Source organism: Fusarium phalaenopsidis, assembly GCF_050370095.1.
Source record: "Fusarium phalaenopsidis strain FUZ10S chromosome Unknown contig_32278, whole genome shotgun sequence".
Classification (NCBI taxonomy): domain Eukaryota; kingdom Fungi; phylum Ascomycota; class Sordariomycetes; order Hypocreales; family Nectriaceae; genus Fusarium; species Fusarium phalaenopsidis.
In genome coordinates, this window is record NW_028145417.1 from 363,447 (window position 1) to 380,734 (window position 17,288).

Here is a 17,288-nt window from a genome sequence, read left to right on the forward strand (position 1 = left end):
ACACCAGAAGCAACAGTCTTGATTTTGTTCATGGCCGGGCCCTATTTCTATGCCCCATCATTTCTATCCCGAACCCAAGTACTCCGTAATCATCAGAACGCCAGTCAAACCTCCCTCATCGCATGAAGCTAATCAAATCCGCCATGCCATTATCCAAAATCTCCATATTCCCAGCCCCCGTAGGATCGAAATTCAAAGCATCAAAATCAACCTCGGTATCCAAACTAGAAAAAGGTCCATCAAGCCCATCAAAAACAGTATTACTAGGCAAGAAATCCAACTCAGGCTGCGCATCACCTGAATTATCAACATTCAAAGTGTCAAAAATGTCCCGGCCGGAGCGGCTGAGCTCCTGTCTGTAGCTCTCGACGGCTGCTTCGGCTTTTTGGCTAAGCTCGCCGACGATGGCTCGAAGGCTGCGGAAGGAGGCGTCTTCGATTATGCCGAGGAGCTTGTCGAATAGGTCGAGGGCTTTGACTGATAGGTGTTGGTCGACGTGGATGAATTTGTGGCCTGGGTTAAGGGTCATGTTGGCGAGGATGATGATGAGGGCTGAGAAATGGGAGCAGCTACATTGCCTGGAAAATGTTAGCGAAGGATGAGGTGTGATAGGTGCAATCTTACCAGACAAGGCACTCGGTTGGTGTAGCCTCTTGGAATAGCTTCATACACCCCCGACTAATATCAACACACTTTGTCCAACCATCAGGCAAAGGCGGCTCCTGATCCTTCATGCCGCACTTTGGACTCCCATAGCCCGGATTCCAGTCCCCGATAGCAGCACGACTAAACGAACTGATCCGCTGAACCCAGTCTGCATTGTGGCTGTATATCCCATGCGTCATGACTTCTGCCAGCAGAAACGCGTGGTGCATCTTGGTCATCTGCACAAGCTGGCTCGGCCCAACAGCCGCAGCGACGTTGTCGATGTGAAAGACGGATGGAATGCGCTCGTACCACTGATCTAGCATGTTTTGGAGACGGAGGACTCTTCGCTTGCGCTCCGGGCCGCGGACTTTGCTTGCGCGGTTCGAGTAGAGAAGGTCATACACTTTACCCTCAATGTACGCCAGCTCGACTCTTCTTCTGTGGTAGTTGAAGTGAACTTGGCCGTTCTGCGTCCATATCAAACCAGCGCTGTCCTCAGGCGCAAGACTTGGCAGTGGAATATCCACATCGTCGTCAAACTGGCAAGACGGGGTGGTTGCCCTTAGACAAATGTCCTACCCATGTCAGCCAAGTCCTCATTCCAAAGGAAACTGTCAACCTACCTTGTCAAGAGTGTACGCAATCCAAAAGACCCTCGACCGCTGCTCTGCCTCAATAGCCGGAAACAACTCCCCCGCGTTGGAAGAATGCAACTGCAGTCGATGCGCAAGCCTAACAGCAGTGCCAATAATGACACTCGCAGGTTTCGGATCCCGACTATTCTGGAAAAGCATAACAATCCCAAGAAGAATCTGAACACCGAGCAAATCCTGATCGCGAGTGACAAGCTCCGAAACAACAGTTTGCGCATTCCTCAGACATACATCAGCTCTCTCGATATGCTTCATCTGCGCCTCTCCGAGTGCGAGCTGCGGCGTGCGATACCCAAGAGCCATGACAATCTGGATAGCCGCCCACGTCGCCCTGTCGCGGGACTGAGGCTGGTTATACCAGGTATGCAGCACCTTCATAAAAACAGGCTGATGAAATAGCGGAATAACCGTATTAAACGTGTAAAAATAATGGTCAACAATAGGCAGGACCTCGTCCAACGGCGGCAACATCAACGAGTCGGGCTCCGGTCCCTCGTAGATGCTTGGGTTGACAGGGTCAAACTTCCACGAGTGGTAGGCCGAGCGCGCGACTCCAGCGTGCATTTCATTTTCCGCCGAGATGGCCTCTGTGGCTTCACTTGAATGGCTCTCTGGAGACTGTTGAGCGACTGAAGTTTGCTGTGGCTGGGCATCTCGAGCGACATTGAGGACGAGCTGGAGTTGGGCTTCAATACGAGCCAACCTCGACTCCAAGGCCTCTGTCCGACTGGGGCTATACATCATGAGCATTCACTAAACAATCCCTTAAAAAGAATGAGACATACTCTTCCTGCTGCTGTTTCGTCCCTGCTCTCACCCTTGCCGGATTGGCCTTGCGCCGAATAATGCTCGTCCGACAGTCCGTGTTGTAAAGAATACAATTCGAACAGACAGGCTTGAGCATGTCACACTTGATCTTTTTCGTAAAGCACAAGTCACAGGCTATTTCCGGTCAGCTCAAGTACACCCGCGTGATTGAAGCACACACCTTTGCGACGGTTCGACCGCGTAGGATCCGTATCTTCCGGTGAGGTCGTCATAGCTGTCATTTCCGTACCAAACAATCTCTTCTCAAATGAATGAGTAAAGAAACAAAAGGCTTTATTTACGGTGTTTAATCCCGATCTTGGCGGTTAATGAATGGGTTAGATTGTCGGCACTGGAATGCGAGATCCCTCATGAGCCACGCTTACAAATCCACACACACCTCGCATCGCTAGCCCCTTTGATCGACGGCCCGAGCTTGCATTGAAGATCTGAGGTGATCTTTTTAGCTGAGGCTTAGCTATTCGGACTTGTGGCTTCTCGGATTTGAAGAAGTAGTAAAGCAAATGTAGTCTATATTCTATGATCTATCTCTGTCTATACTCGATACCGCTAAGCAGACTTGACAGTCCCGTAAGGAACCTGAGGTCCCGAATACTGCACAGCCCGCACAAACTCCATCTTGGGCCCATCCTGAACAAGCTTCTCAAACCAAGCTCCCATGTCAGCTGCAAAAGTCTGGAACGCCTCGGGGTCGCTGAGGTCGAAGGGCTCAAAGCCCCGTCCGACCTGCGACAGCTGAGCCTGCGCGGCGACCATGGCAATACCGGTATCTGTCTCGATGGCCTCGACGGGCTTGATTGCGCCTTGGACGCGGCCTTCGATGATGTCGGGGACAAGACGGGGTTCTGCGATGGAAGGTCGTGCGAGAGTGACACCATCCACAACCTTGAGCGCATCAACCATGGCCCCAACGGATCTCATCCCACCAGCAATATAAGTCCTCATCTTGTGTCCCGGGTCAAGCGCCTTGGTGATAGTCGCTGCCCACTCAAGAAAGAACCCCTCCCTCCTAGCAGTACTCTCCTTCTTCCACGCCATGTCCATATGCTCATAAGTACCACCACTCAACTCCACAAAGTCAAACTCCAACTGTTCAAGCGTCTCGCACAGCTCCCGCGCCTCATCAGGCGTGACGCCGCCGTCCTGGAACTCGACGCTGTTGAGCTTGGCACTGACAATAAACGTAGGAGACACGCGCGCCTTGACGGCCTTTGCAATGTCGGATACGATGCGGAGACGGGACTCAATTGTCTGCGGTCCGTATTCGTCGGTGCGCTTGTTGGTGGTTCGCGAGAGGAATTGAGAGATGAGGTAGCCGTGGGCGGCGTGGAGTTCGATACCGTCAAAGCCGGCCTTTTCGAGGTACTCTGCAGCATGAGCGAAGCCTTCCACTATTCTTGCGATTTCCTCCTTTGTCGCAGCATGAGGCTTGCCAAATGTCATTCCCATCTTGGGTTCTACACACCATTAGCGCTCCGATCGCAAGAATCTTCAAAGCCAACACTCACCAAGCTGAACATCAGACGCAGAAATAGCGACAGGGTTAACTCGTGCCTCGACCTGTCGTCCAGGATGATTGACCTGGCCGACAAGCAGACTTCCATCAGCCTTGACACCCTTTGCAAGCTCCTTGAACTTTTCAAAGCGCTCGCCTTCGTACTTCGCATCAATAGGAATGCCCATATCTCCAATATTGCCCACAGACTCAAGATCAATGTCAATGTTTCCAGTGACAATAACACCAAAGTTATTCTTGCCCTCGCCCCATCTACAGCACCGTCAGTCTCACAACCATACACTTTTGTGTGTTTACATACCGCTTGTAGAGCTCAATCGACTCCTTGGTAGGAATACCCCTCTCCTCAGGCGTCTTGGGGCTCCATGTAGCAAGCATCTCAGCCATGGGACCCTTCATGAACCTGTTCTTTGCGACTCTGCCAGAAGGGTGAAAGCGAAGCTCCTGGGCCAGAGGTTCAGGGCTCACATCTCCAGAACCATAACGAGGGGAAGCCATTGTAAGAGATTAAAAATGTTGTTTGTAGGTGATTGATGGATTGTGATGTTTGTGTGTCTTGTTCAATTGTCGCTTCTTCTCTCGACATTTATACAAGATCGCATCGTAGAGTTCTCATCACCGTGGACGTTTGGTCGTCTGCCATCGCCCTCCACGGCATTTATCCCTCCTGTGTCCTCCTCCATGGCGCTCCGACAGCCAGAAGCTAGCTCCATCCAAACTCTCCACGGGCTGTTTCGTCGGCGCTCCATCCCAGCCCAAATCCTTCTCGGAAGCGGAAATAACCCTCTTCTTGTCTGAATCCCCGCAAGACCCCATAATTCACCGCCGGGCCATCGCCACGGCGTTCCACGGAGGACCGGACCAACATTATTAATCCAACCCCAATATTCATCCGCTCGGCCTCCGGCACGGACGAATCCTCTCATTCTATTCGCCAGAGATCATCACCACGGCTGAATCCTTCGGCAACTCGTCCGTGATTCGGCCGTTTTCGTCAGCAACACCAGACTCCTTCTCAACACTTTACTCCCATCTTTCCCGTTCAATAGGCGGACGCTGTATCTCGCCCGTATTGCCGACCGTGTCTCTACATCCTCACTTACACTCAAGTCCATTGTTCGGCCGAATCAACAAACAATGGGCGAACCATCAACGAAGCGGCGCAAAGTCCGTAAAGGAACACGCAGCTGCTGGGAATGTGAGTTGTGCCAATTAATCCTTCAGTGGCAGCTCACTAATTCTCTACAGGCCGTAGACGCAAGATCAAGTGTCAATTCAACAGCGACGAAGATGCAGTCTGCGTGGGCTGTCTCCAACGCGAGACAACATGCATCTCGCAAGAGTACGTCCAGGAGCCTGCAGCTCCCACGCAGGACAAGCGTCTCGCGCAGCGCCTCGGACGACTCGAAATGTTGATGGAGAAGCTGGTCGACAATTCAGTCCCTGAACCTACACCTGCCCGAAGAGTGCACATCCCTTCGCCCTCCGACTCGGATGAGCCGTCTACCTTTCGCCGCTTCACGCAACAAGCGGCTGATGTGTTTGACTCTTCAGTCGTGGACAATGCACAGCACATGACATCTTCATTAAACCATTCCGATACACCTCTAACATCCCTCCCCGATTCAACCCCCATAGTCCCCCCAATCCGCTTCCCATCCCGCCTAGCAAAAGCAAATCACATCTCCCCCCAACTACACGCCCTCTTCCCACCCCAACGAACCCTGTACGCCATCTCCCAGCAGAGTCCCGGCGCACGCTTCGTCCTTGCAGCCTTTTACTCCCAAAAAGATCAAATCGACGGAAAACCAGAGCCTCTTTCATCTCTAGCCCAGATCCCAGATGTCACCAGCCATCCCGCCATCCTGGCCAAGCGGCTCCTCCAGCTGGCAGTCTGTCTCCAACAGATGCCCGCCTTCTTCGACGGGAGCACCCTCGGTCTCAAAAAGCCCATGGCAGAGACCATGGAGGAATGGGTCTCAGTAGCATCCAGGCTCGTCACGTCAGACGACGACTTTGTAGGATGCCTCGAAGGTCTAGAGTGCCTCATCATCCAGAGCTTCTATCAAAGCGACGCCGGCCAACTGCGCAAGGCATGGATGACATGTCGTCGCGCCCTCAACATGGCCCAGCTCATGGGGATAGATCGTCGATCTGCAAAGTCGATCCGTTCTTGCGATCCATCATTTGACCCCAGACGTCGTCCATCTCCAGCTGTAATGTGGTTCCGCATCAACTGCAACGACCGCTACCTCTCTCTCATCCTCGGTCTCCCCATTGGATCCCGCGACAACTGGTTCGCCTTAGATGATAATATTCAGTCCGACGCACCTAGCGACAAGCTCGGAAAGGTTTACGCCGACATTTCCGGTAGAATCGCCGACAGGAACGAAATGACGGGCAGCGAAGCATACGCCCTAACGCAGTCAATCGACCTGGAACTTGAGAAAGCCTTCAAGATGATGGACGTCCTATGGTGGAAACTCCCGGATATGGCCATATGCTGCAACTCATCAGACACATCCGGCGACAACATGTCAGTCGTCAAGCTCCAGATCCGTCACTACTCACTCCTCATCCTGCTCCACCTCCCCTACCTTCTCCGGGACCGTGGCCAGAGACGGTACGAGTACAACCGCGCCACGTGCATGCAGGCAAGTCGCGATGTATTGGCCCGCTTCCTCGAGTACCGGACTTGTTTCACAACAGCCATTGCTGGTCGACACGTCGATTACTCTGCCCTAGTAGCAGCCATGACGCTCCTCCTCGGCTATCTAGGCTGGCGGTGGCCTGGGTACGAAGCCCAACGAGCCCAAGATCGAGAATTGGCCGAAAAGGCGCAGGACAAGATGAACGAAATGGGAGCCATGAACAACGATAGACTCTGCATCGAAGCAGCCGAAACAATTCGCCAGCTCCTCCCCATCGTCCAAAGACCTACAAACGGAGAAGAGAGAAACGTCCATCTCAACATCCCCTTCCTAGGAACTGTCAACATCAACCCGGGCCCATCACCTCCACCATCCACAGCAGGCATGATACCGACACCCACGGGCAACACAGAAGGAGGATTACCCTCAGAAATTCCCTTCTCTTTCTCTCTCAACGAGCCTTCGTTCACACCACAGGCACCCGAGATCAACGACATTTCAACAACCTGTCCTCTCGAGAATGCAACCCCCGATTGTGTAACTGCCGAATGGCCATGCTTCACAGCTGACCCAGAGGATTGGGCTTTGCAAGGCGTAGACACAACATATTGGTCCATGTTGAATAGCAGCATAACATAAAGAGATGTAGAGTCAGGTGGCCAAGCATCGGCGTCGTGTTTATTAGATTATACTGTATACCCAATTTCATAAGAAAACCCGTCAATGCAAGACCCGAATGTCAGGGTCGAATGGTCGCAACAAAGGAACAGGCCTCGTGTGGCCAGGGGTATCTCCATGTCCAAGTATCCTTGGTATCCCTCCTGAATCAACAAACGCCACAAAAGAGATAGACACAACTCCAGTATCCAGTTAGTGATTAGGTATAACATGTGCCGGCTCGAGCATTCGCGCGTCTCGGCCGCATTAGGTAGAGAGCTCTTCACTCTCGTAGGCCTTCTTCCAGGGCTTCGTGATCAATAGTTTCACTCATCACCCTGGACGGCGCGCCCTTCCGCCGTTGTGCTGTCCAGTATCTCTGGAAGCCAGGAATTGCCCCGGGCTGGTTGATACCCGGAGCCCGGTTTATCTCCTTTTCTTTCTCAGGCTTCGCAGCCGTGGTACTTGGGCCTCCCCATGGCCTCCAACCAACCCACTTGCCCAGGCTCGTAGAAGGGCTACCCTGGGGCGTGATAGAGGGAGTAGGAGAAAGAGATCGGATGGTAGGATTAGAGACGGTTCGCGAGCTCGGAAAGGCATTGAAGGCGTTGAAGCTGTCTCGAAGCGCAACCGAACTCCGCTTGGCGGCTCCACGAGCAAGTGTGGGTTGCGCTATGACACCCGTCACAACAGCTTCGGCACCACCAAGGGGCCGAAGAGTAAGTTGACTAGGTCGTGCCTTCAGCGTGTGAATGTCAAGACCACCTGCCAGAGACATGATGGACTCGTGAGAGAGCGCTCGATGGATCCGAGGGCGAGGCATAAAGTCGTCCTTAGAATCCTCGGAGCTTTCGACGATCGAACTGTCGTCAGCTGAAGGCGTAGTTCCAAGATCTGGCGTCTCCATCCGAGGCATGAGCTCATCACACTCTCCTTCATCTTCTTCATGAATAGTATCATCATTATACTGATGCCGAGGCGGAGTGCCAGGATCAAGCTGAAGAGAAGGAGCCTGAAAGCTGAGAGCCGATATCTCAGACGGACCCTTGCGGTGAGCTCGCCAAGTGGGTGACATAGGATCGAAGCTCGTAGTGGGCGACGTGGGGATATCGCTGTCTGCAAAGGAGGTGTCGAACATGGAATTCCGCTGGTTCGACCGTGGGGAGCTTGGCACAGATGATGTAAAGTCGGATGTCTGCTCCGACATTAGCGACCACCTCTGCTTGGGCATCGAGATGACCGAGTTGGTCTCCTTGGTGGTGATAGAGGCAATGGCGGGCATTGCCGGCCCGGGGTTTAGACTCCAACGGCCCGATGATGATCTCGGGGTGGAGGTGCCTGAGCTTGGAGGGTTAAAGATGCTAGAGTTCAAGCTTGAACGCTTTCTCCTCGTCTTGCCCTTGTCAGGCTTGGCGGCCACATGGTAGTGATGATGGATATGCAGCTCTTGGGAAACTCGGGGAGTAGAGGGCATAAAGTTCTCGAGCTCAGCCTTGAGCGTCGAGGCGGAGCTGTCAGGGACAGGCTGATGGTCGAGAAGTTGCTCACGCAGAGACTGAATCTCGTCGTTGGAGTTGAGCAGCATCTCCCGTAGCTCAGCGATACCCAGCTGAAGGTTGGCATTGTCCTGGAGGAGGTCACGCACGAAGTGGTTGACAACAGGATTGCCAGGCTTCGGGTCCTGAAGCGTCTTGGACGCGGCAGCACCCTTTAGTCGAGCAGCTGCCGTACTGAGCTGCTTGTCAACCTCGCGCTGACGCTCCATCCTGCCAATAACCTCGGCATGACGCTCGCGTTCCTCACGGGCTTCCTCTTCCATCCTCTCGAGCTGGTCCTGCATATCCAAGATGCCACGCTGAGCCTCCTTGAAGCGCTGAGCGTGAGACCGAGCATCTTCCCTTGTAGACCTCAGCTCTTGGTAGAGCTCATCCTGCTCCAGCTCCATCAGCGACAAGTGTCGCTCCGCATCTTCGGCTCGGGCAGCAGCAGACTCGAGCCTCCGCACGGCCTGCTGGGACGAGAGGAGGCTGGCCTCGAGGGCCTTGATCTTTGTGTCGGATTCAGAAACGGTGTTGTTGAGAAACTCGAGCTGGTCAAGCAGGCTCCTGTTCTCCTCAATCTTCAAGGCATTTTCGGCCTCGAGTTCCTGCTTGTCCATTTCCAGACGCTCTATCCGCTCGGTCAGATTGAGGCGGTCCCTCTCGGCGTCAGCCATGTACGCTTCATGCCGGGCTAGTAGGGCCTATAAATGAAGAAGTGAAAAATTAGCAAGTTTTTCAATCAAGAATGTGCAGATGCGTAAGTGTGTGTTCGGCGACAAAGGGCGGCGGTGGAACGACTGGTATGCGGTCCAGATGGGAGCCAGGAAAGCAGAGCGTGATGTGATTCACACAAGGAATGCTTCGAAATTGGGGGTCGTGTGCGTACCTGACCAAGCTGAGCTGCGGTGTGGACATCCTTCTCGACGGTTTCGAGTATGTAGCAGTTCTTCTTGAGGAGAGGGCATTCAACGCGGCCGCAGCAGCATGTGAGCTCTGGAGTGTGCTCTGGAGTATGCTCCGGCCGGGGGGAATCCGGCCTCTCCATGATGGCGGGAGCGAGGATGGAGATGGAGAGGCCTCAGAGTGTTGCAGATTATCTATCGTAATCGAGAGCAAGGTTCGCGAAAGGAAGCGAAAACGGCGGAGAAGGCGGCGGACGTAGCGGTAGGAAACATGATAGACGGGTGATGAATGAGTCGAAGGCCAGGAGGTAGGGTTTCGAGGGGGTCAGAGCATGCTTGGCCCGCCGGTAAAGATACGCGGGGACGGAACCAGGCGAGGAAGAGGAGAGTCGAGGTTGTTGAACAACGACGAACTCGTCGAAGAAGCCGCTTCGCTTCGCTTCGTTTGAATGGAAGCGGTGGTTGAGGCCTGAACAAAGAGGGTCTTGTCCGGGCGGTTGTTGTGTGTGGCTTGGTATGTGTGGCTCGCGCGTACCTAGCTTCGGTGGATGTGGGGTCTTGTGCCTGTATTAGTGGGTTGCTCGGCGCTTTTGCATGTGCTTCATTTGCGGTGAATGTCAACAAAGAATGAACGAGTCGTGAATAACATTTCAACGACGAGAAGGATGGGATGAAAGAGTTTTTATGTATGCGGGAGAAAAAAGAAAAAGAAGGGATGAATCAGGAAGATGAGGCCGCAGAAGAGGCCAGCCAGCCCGCCCCCATGATCCTTGTGATCTTACTGATCCATGGCTGGCTTTGCGCCAGCTCTGCTGCACCACCTGGACAAAAAAGCCTGGCCGCAGACTGCAAGGTGGCGTTCACAGAGCGAGACAGGGGATCTAGCGTGTTTCTTTCTTGGTCATTGGGGTGCTCAGGGGTTCGTGGTGGGCTCGAGTGTGTTGACATTGCAGGGAACCTACGTGTTGGCGATGCGTTGGTGCCCGCGTTCATAATTTCATCTGCCCTCTTGATTGGAGGATGTTGTTTGGGCGCCACATTCTTATCTTCCCTTGCCCGTTTGGGGTAATGACGACACGCTTAGCGCCGACCTCGCGATTTTTGGCGGTTGGTGCGTGGCCACGTGACTACCCTCTTGGGCTCCAGGGTAACCGTTCACGATGTGTGGCTTTGTTGAGAAGCAGGGTATTATCAAGCACGAGAAACAATAAGACAATTTTCAATAGAGCATTATTCACTGGCTTTTCAGAAACCAGTGCCTGGCACATGCTCAGCGGATCTCACTGCCGAGGACGCGCATCTCAAAGTGGTTCCTCCCGCGTTACCGAACCTCCCTATATCCACTCCCAAGACACCGCTTGCCCAAACCCCACAACCACGTCCTTTACACATCATCAACCTCCACGCGAAGAAACTTCACCGCCCTTAGTAAGTTGTCAAATCCGGCGACACGACATCCTTGGGGAACGAGAACTTCGTCTCCACAAACACTTTTTGCATGCCGTCCTCCCTCGCCTCGAACTTGTAGTACACCTTGTCTAGGTCCTCCAGTCTGACGCGGTGCGAGATCATCTGCGTTGGGTCGAGATCACCACTCTGGATCATGGCGAGGAGTTCTTTCCAGTATTTATGGACAGGGGCTTGGCCGTTGCCGATGAGCCGGATGCCTCGCTCCATGAGGGATCCGATGTTGAAGTGGTTGGTCTGTGGGGTTAGGTGTGAATGAAGGAGGAGCATGGAGATGCTTACATATCCGACGTAGACGCCCGTGACTCCGCAGCGACCATAGTTGCGTACACCCTCAATCATCTCATTGATGATTTCACTCGTGTCCGTCTCAATACCGAGAGACATCTCCAGCCAATGCATCCAGCCCTTGGCATACTCACCAGCAGCACACTCAATCGCGACATCAGGACCACGTCCACCACAAAGGTCCTTGAGTCGGCTAACCACAGTCTCCTTGTTGGTAACGCCGTGGGACAAGTGCTTGTAGTCGACAAGATCTAGCCTATCCTTGTGCTTTGGGGGCCAGTTGTCCTTGATGAACGAGAGACGTGGTTCGGTGTCGATAAAGATGACCTTGCTTGCGCCTTCACGGATGGCAAAGATGCCAGCCATTTGACCGATTGGGCCGGCACCAAAGATGGCAACTTCGTCTTCAGGGTACACGGCTGTGTCTTTCACAGCGTTGTAGGATGTGGCTAAGACATCAGAAAGATACAGGGCTGGACATGTTAGTATAGTTGCATGGGCTCCAGAGATGAACTCACCCTTCTCATCAGGAACATCCGTCGGAATCTCGAGCAAATTCACATCCCCCAAAGGCACACGAACATACTCAGCCTGTCCACCGGCAAACCCACCCGTAAAGTGGGAATACCCAAACATACCCGCTGTCCTCCCCCCATACATGGCCCTTTCCATCGTGTTGGAGTTTGTCTTTTCGCACTGCGAAGACAGCTTCTGCTTGCAAAAGAAGCACTCGCCGCAGGCGATCTGGAATGATGCAACGTATCGCTTGCCTACTTCGATGCCTGTGACGCCTGGTCCGATCTCATCGGCAACACCGCAGAATTCGTGGCCGAGAATGTCGCCTTCGTTGAGTTGGATGACTGTCCCATGGAGGAGGTGTAGATCTGAGCCACAGACGGTGCTTCCTGTTACTTTAAGGATAACGTCGCGATCTTCAAGGATCTTGGGCCTGGGTACGTCGACTGGGATCGTTAGCAGCTGTGTGAGTGAGAGTGTTGTGAGTCGTACCCATCTTGACCTTGTTCTTGCCCATCCACGCCAATGCCTTCATCATCTCGCCAGGTTTACCCGTCTTATCATCGTATGTAGTTACATCTTGCTGTGTAACGGCATTGTCGCCGTGTCCGATGACCTTTTCGGCTTGGTACGCTGCTTGAGAAGCCATTGTTGCTGTCAATGTGAGTCAGTAACATGCGTCAAGTAATGCGCGACCTGCGCTCTCTTTATCTGTCGCGAAAGCATCCACATTGTATCCAGTCGCTCGAACCCTCATTAACATCATTATACTCGTCACAATGACAAGGGCTGTCCCTCTGTTGATGTATCAATGACGATCGAGTTCTCGACGTCATCGACTTGGAGGGTCCGGGGCTTTTGCACCGGCCCTATCAGTGACACTCAAATGGGACAGATTCGGCTTGGATCAATGTAATTAACTAACTTGAGGCTCGTCATGATTAAACAGTTTCCTATTCAGTATGTACTCCGTCGCAGTAAATGCCGTTCTGAGCAGTGTTCCCGATAGTCCCCTCGTCATCCAGACCCTCTGCCTCGGTGAGCAACTCACAGCACACTCATTCCCTCTTGAAGTTGAGTCTTTGTAAGCATCTTGTTGACTCTCATCAGCTCCGCGCTCTGAGCCATGGCCGGATCCCTTCCCATGCTTGCCATAGCCACCACCGTCTCTCCCTTGCAGTAGTAGGCGATGAACTTGTTCTCGGTCGGGTCACCCTCGAGAACAATGTCGTCGAAGCCGGGTATGGTGTTTCCGCAGTATCGCAACTGAGCTCCTAAAGCCGACCAGAAGATTGGGATAAAGTGCTCGGGCTTGCTTGATGGGTTGACGATGTGGTTTGCGACAATGCGACCGGACTGTTGCGCCACGTTCCAGTGCTCGATTCGAATGTGTGTTCCATCGCCGCCAGGTCCGTGATAAGGGAAGGTAGCAATGTCTCCAATCGCATAGACATCCTTCAAGCCTGCAACGGCGTAGTTGTCATCTGTCTTGAGAGAGCCATCCTTCTCTAGCTGAACGGCCTTGTTGTTTCGCAGGAATCCGGTCGCGGGAGAGACACCGACACCAAGAACCACGAGATCAGCATCCAGCTTGGTGCCATCCTTGAGATAGACAGCACCGACATTGGAAGGATTGGATGTGTCCGGCTCGGCCTTGTCAACGCTTGCGCCCATGTAGAACTTGACTCCTCTGCCCTCGAGCGCTTTCTGGAGGCCTGCGCCAACCTTTTCACCGAGAACTCGCTCGAGAGGGACCTTTTCCATGCCAACGACGGTGACTTGGTTGTCGTTGCTCGTCGCCACAGCCAGCTCAATTCCGATGAACGAGGAGCCAATGACCACAATCTTCTTGCCCTTCTCGCCGATCGCGTTCACAATCTTTCTAGTGTCGTGAACACTTCGCAGAGTGAAGATGTTGTCAAGGACCTTGAATCCTTGAAGAGGCAATCGTCTGGGCGTTCCGCCTGTAGCAAGGACTAGCTTGGTGTACTCAACTTTCTTGCCATCATCGGTCGTGACGTAACGATCAGAAAAGTTGACATCGGTGACTTCGCTCTCAATAAACTCGACAGACCCGCCCTCATACCAAGACTTGTCTCGCCAGGTGAGCTTGCTAAGGTCCGTCATGAGAGCCTTGCTCAGCTTGGTGCGATCAATGGGGTAGTAGCCCTCGTTGGAGATGACGGTCAATGGGCCCTTGTAGCCCTTCTCGCGAAGACCTTCGACCAAGCCCAAGGTACCCGAACCTCCTCCAACAACGACGACCTTTTCCTTTTGAGCGCCGCTTGCAGCTGCGCACTTGATGTTGGGCTTTCTTCGCGATCCTTTGACCGCAGCCTCTTCGCCTGTGAGGTATACGGCACCGTTTCGCTCAGCGACTTGGAATACGGGCAAATGGTCGAGGGCAGGAGCATCTTCGACGTCGCCGGTTTTGGCGTTGAAACAGGCTGCGATCATCAGTCAGGATAGAGCGATCAATAAGACATGGCGATGTACCTCCGTGCCATGGACAGGTCAATCGACCCTCACTCGTCAGCACGCCCTTGACGAGAGGAGCGCCATAATGAGTGCACTTGGCACCAACAGCTTGGATCTTTCCTTTGACATTCACGAGCAAGACCTTGCCATTCTCAATGCCCTCCACCTCGACCTCTTTCTTCGCGCCAGGCGAGAGGTCGAGGGACGAGAGGTCCTTGATCTTGTATTCCTGAGCCATTGGTCTGCAAGTGGAGAAGGGTCGCGATAAAGCAAGAGGTCGTCGTGTCTGCGTTTGAACTATCCGAAAGACTTGAAGTATTCTGGGGTATGGACGCATCAAGACGTATGCGAGGCGAAAGAACAGTTGAAGCTCAAGGTACGCCGGGAGAGAGCATGTGAAGAAGTGAGGAGAAGTGCAACATGGCGCAATCAAACGGGACACGGCAGATGTACCGTTTCCCCCTCACTCACACTGACTGAACAAGAGGGAAGCCCGGAATGATCCATGTTGTGATAATGTGGGGGATGACAATAAGACGAAGCTGACTGGTCGAAGCTATCAGAGCTGCATGTGTGTATGACGACGACGAGACGTGGTTCGGATCGTTCCCTTGGAGGGGACCATGTAGGCTCACGAATAAGGCTTAGTTCAATTGGAAGATTCCATATCGGAACAAACTTATCTTAGTTAGCCCATCATTTGTAACTGCCGTGATGTCGCGGGAGTGGGAGACCGAGAGTGGGAGCCGTCCTCGCTGCGCCTTGGCCAAAGCCCCTACCAATTCAGACCTAAAACATCATAAGTTCATGATGATAAACCCTTAGAATGAGGTAAAGTTACCTCATGAATATGTAAATGTTTGTTAAATTTATGAGTACTTTTCCTAAAGGTTCATAGTACAATTATCCTTAACGTAGATGAGATGGCCCGTCCTTGTAAGTGACTGAACGCGTTTGTACATACTTCATTTCCTTGTGTGACGACTCTAGCATTGTCGCTCTGACGAAGCGTCTCCTTGCCAACCGTCAGGGAAGAGATCCAACGTTAAAGCATCAAAGAGGAATAAGTCATCGGGAAGACTAACATCAGCTCCGTCAAAGCAGAAGCCTCCGTCTGGAGTCGCGCCGATTGCCCCGGCGGCCCCGTTTGTGATAGCATCGAGAAATGACTCTTCTACATCACATCGATCTTCATTTTCCCGCGAGGACGGCACGTCTTCTGGTCCCCCAAGAGACGCCGCGGCCTGCCCGTTCTCCCGCCCGTGGTCCTCATCAGGCCCGCCCGCCTGAACCGCCTTTGCAGCTCGTTGCTGCTTCAACTTCAACGCCCGCTGTTCAACAAAATGTAGCCACGCGCGCGCATAATGCCAATGTTTCGATAATCCCCGCAGAGCTGCCATTAGAATCTCGAGGATGTGCAGCGATCTGGCCGCGACAATAGGCTTACTCGACCCTGCCTCGTGGATGATATGGATAGTTGCCGTGATGAGGACGTTGGTGCTGTACAACCACAACGTCGATAACGCATCCTGAGGCAGGGTCTCAAAGATGGCGGCGATAGTCTTTGCGGAGTCTCCACACAGCGCAGGATCGTTGCACTGGTCCGGCCGCACGTCCTCGGTGCTCTGCTTTGGCAGAGGCCGATGGAGCAGGATGACAAAGTTGTTGTAGGTGAGGTGAAGGATCGACTGCCACGTGTCAAGCGTGAAGTACCTGAGCTGAACCTTTGAAGGAAGTTGGAGGATGAACTCTGCGAGAGACTCGTCGGCCTTTCTCGTCGCTCGAACGCGGTCTTCGGGGGAGGATCTAAGAGCCCAGCCCTCTCTCATCGCCCTTGATATTATGACGCAAAGCTTGGTTTGGTATATAACAAAGTCCTCCTGCGCGTTGGGAATCCCCTCGAAGTGGGAATACTCGAGATCAGGAACATCAGAGTCGTCTAGGTTGCTACTCAACATTAGCAAGTCAAGCCTCATCATCCTCGAGCAGCGGTACCTTACATTGCCTGCGGTCGACCCGATGACAGAGCCGAGATGGTGTCAAACTGGAAAAGAACCCACCATAGCCGCGTATAGACTCTCTTATGAGCCGGCAGCATTCTGGACCGAGTCGCATCGCGATGCATGCCAAATGCCATGGCTGTCCGGGCACCAATTCCAATCCAGTGCCACGCACTAATAGCAACCTCCTCGAACCCATCAGAATGCCACGTCATCAAGAGAGCTGCCTGAACATAAACAAGCCGATCTGTCTCGAACTGGTAGTCAATCAGAGTCTTGGCCCTGCGGAAAAACATGGGCTTTAGTGAGTGCATGCTCTCATCGTGGGACGACAAGACATGTGCCCCGACGAGGAAAATGGCATTCATCAGAGCGGAAGACAAGGGGTTCTCAGGGTCCTTGCCCTCGTACTGCACCATAAACTCTTCCTCATCGACGATAGGCCATCCACAGTTTACAGAGTCAAAGTATGCTCGAAGCAGTCTGTCGGCCAGTTCCTTGTCCGGACGTTCGAGGATCTCGGGGGGCACAAACCGATAGTAAGAGGCCCCCTTGACTCGCATCTGACTGTAACCCAAATGGACACTGCTCTCGTCGCCGGCCCGGGGGAAATTCTGACGGACGAGGTAGTGGCAGTTGGACATGCCAGTGCCGATGAAGCAAACCCGGGTCAAGCGGCCGTAATCGGCTTCCTTCATGTCGTGACGGCCGAGAAAGTCGGCCAAATTGCTGGCATCATGTTCGCCATCCTCATTGCCAACCAACCTCTGGATCGTGTCGACCTCCAAGGGTGAGCTCGAATCTGTCGCGAGCTCGACGGGCGTGGACTCGCGGGGACGAATTGGCACTGGCGCAAGCTGGGCAGCTACAGGTACCCTACGCTGTTTCTTTGGATAAATGTGGCAGCCAGGTCGGTTCCGAGAGCTGCAACCCGTGCAGGGAGGTCCCTTTTCAAGGATATCGCAGCGAATCTTGAGTCGGTGACAATGAGTGCAAGCCCGCCCATCTGGCGCAGTTAGCTTAGCCACAAGGACGACTGGGGGGGGCAGGGATCCGGTCTCGGCGGGTATAAGAAGACGATTGATGCTGCACTTACTTACTCTTCTTCGTCCGTTGACGGGGGACATTGAATCCCCGGTTTCA

General features: G+C 53.4%; 6 protein-coding genes across 6 annotated transcripts; 1 reads left to right on the forward strand and 5 right to left on the reverse strand.

Moving 5' to 3' along the window:
• Positions 1-115: 115 nt before the first annotated feature.
• On the reverse strand, positions 116-1,865 carry LRP88_00721 (transcription factor domain-containing protein; the record flags this gene model as incomplete). The annotated part of the gene is made up of 4 exons (XM_083237426.1): positions 116-224; positions 282-569; positions 625-1,223; positions 1,272-1,865. 4 exons carry the CDS (start codon positions 1,863-1,865, stop codon positions 116-118), a joined length of 1,590 nt encoding a protein of 529 aa, XP_083105931.1.
• Positions 1,866-2,678: 813 nt separating this feature from the next.
• Positions 2,679-4,143, reverse strand: LRP88_00722 (uncharacterized protein; the record flags this gene model as incomplete). Its single annotated transcript, XM_083237427.1, has 3 exons — positions 2,679-3,586; positions 3,638-3,897; positions 3,947-4,143. The coding sequence occupies 3 exons, from the start codon at positions 4,141-4,143 to the stop codon at positions 2,679-2,681; spliced, it is 1,365 nt and encodes a 454-aa protein (XP_083105932.1).
• A 639-nt stretch (positions 4,144-4,782) lies between these two features.
• On the forward strand, positions 4,783-6,935 carry LRP88_00723 (uncharacterized protein; the record flags this gene model as incomplete). Its single annotated transcript, XM_083237428.1, has 3 exons — positions 4,783-4,843; positions 4,894-5,537; positions 5,607-6,935. The coding sequence occupies 3 exons, from the start codon at positions 4,783-4,785 to the stop codon at positions 6,933-6,935; spliced, it is 2,034 nt and encodes a 677-aa protein (XP_083105933.1).
• Positions 6,936-7,236: 301 nt separating this feature from the next.
• On the reverse strand, positions 7,237-9,539 carry LRP88_00724 (uncharacterized protein; the record flags this gene model as incomplete). Its single annotated transcript, XM_083237429.1, has 2 exons — positions 7,237-9,195; positions 9,381-9,539. The coding sequence occupies 2 exons, from the start codon at positions 9,537-9,539 to the stop codon at positions 7,237-7,239; spliced, it is 2,118 nt and encodes a 705-aa protein (XP_083105934.1).
• A 1,282-nt stretch (positions 9,540-10,821) lies between these two features.
• On the reverse strand, positions 10,822-14,383 carry LRP88_00725 (uncharacterized protein; the record flags this gene model as incomplete). The annotated part of the gene is made up of 4 exons (XM_083237430.1): positions 10,822-12,113; positions 12,220-12,321; positions 12,726-14,114; positions 14,164-14,383. The coding sequence occupies 4 exons, from the start codon at positions 14,381-14,383 to the stop codon at positions 10,822-10,824; spliced, it is 3,003 nt and encodes a 1,000-aa protein (XP_083105935.1).
• A 748-nt stretch (positions 14,384-15,131) lies between these two features.
• LRP88_00726 (uncharacterized protein) lies at positions 15,132-17,272 on the reverse strand (the record flags this gene model as incomplete). Its single annotated transcript, XM_083237431.1, has 3 exons — positions 15,132-16,092; positions 16,146-17,151; positions 17,242-17,272. The coding sequence occupies 3 exons, from the start codon at positions 17,270-17,272 to the stop codon at positions 15,132-15,134; spliced, it is 1,998 nt and encodes a 665-aa protein (XP_083105936.1).
• Between the last annotated feature and the right edge of the window lie 16 nt (positions 17,273-17,288).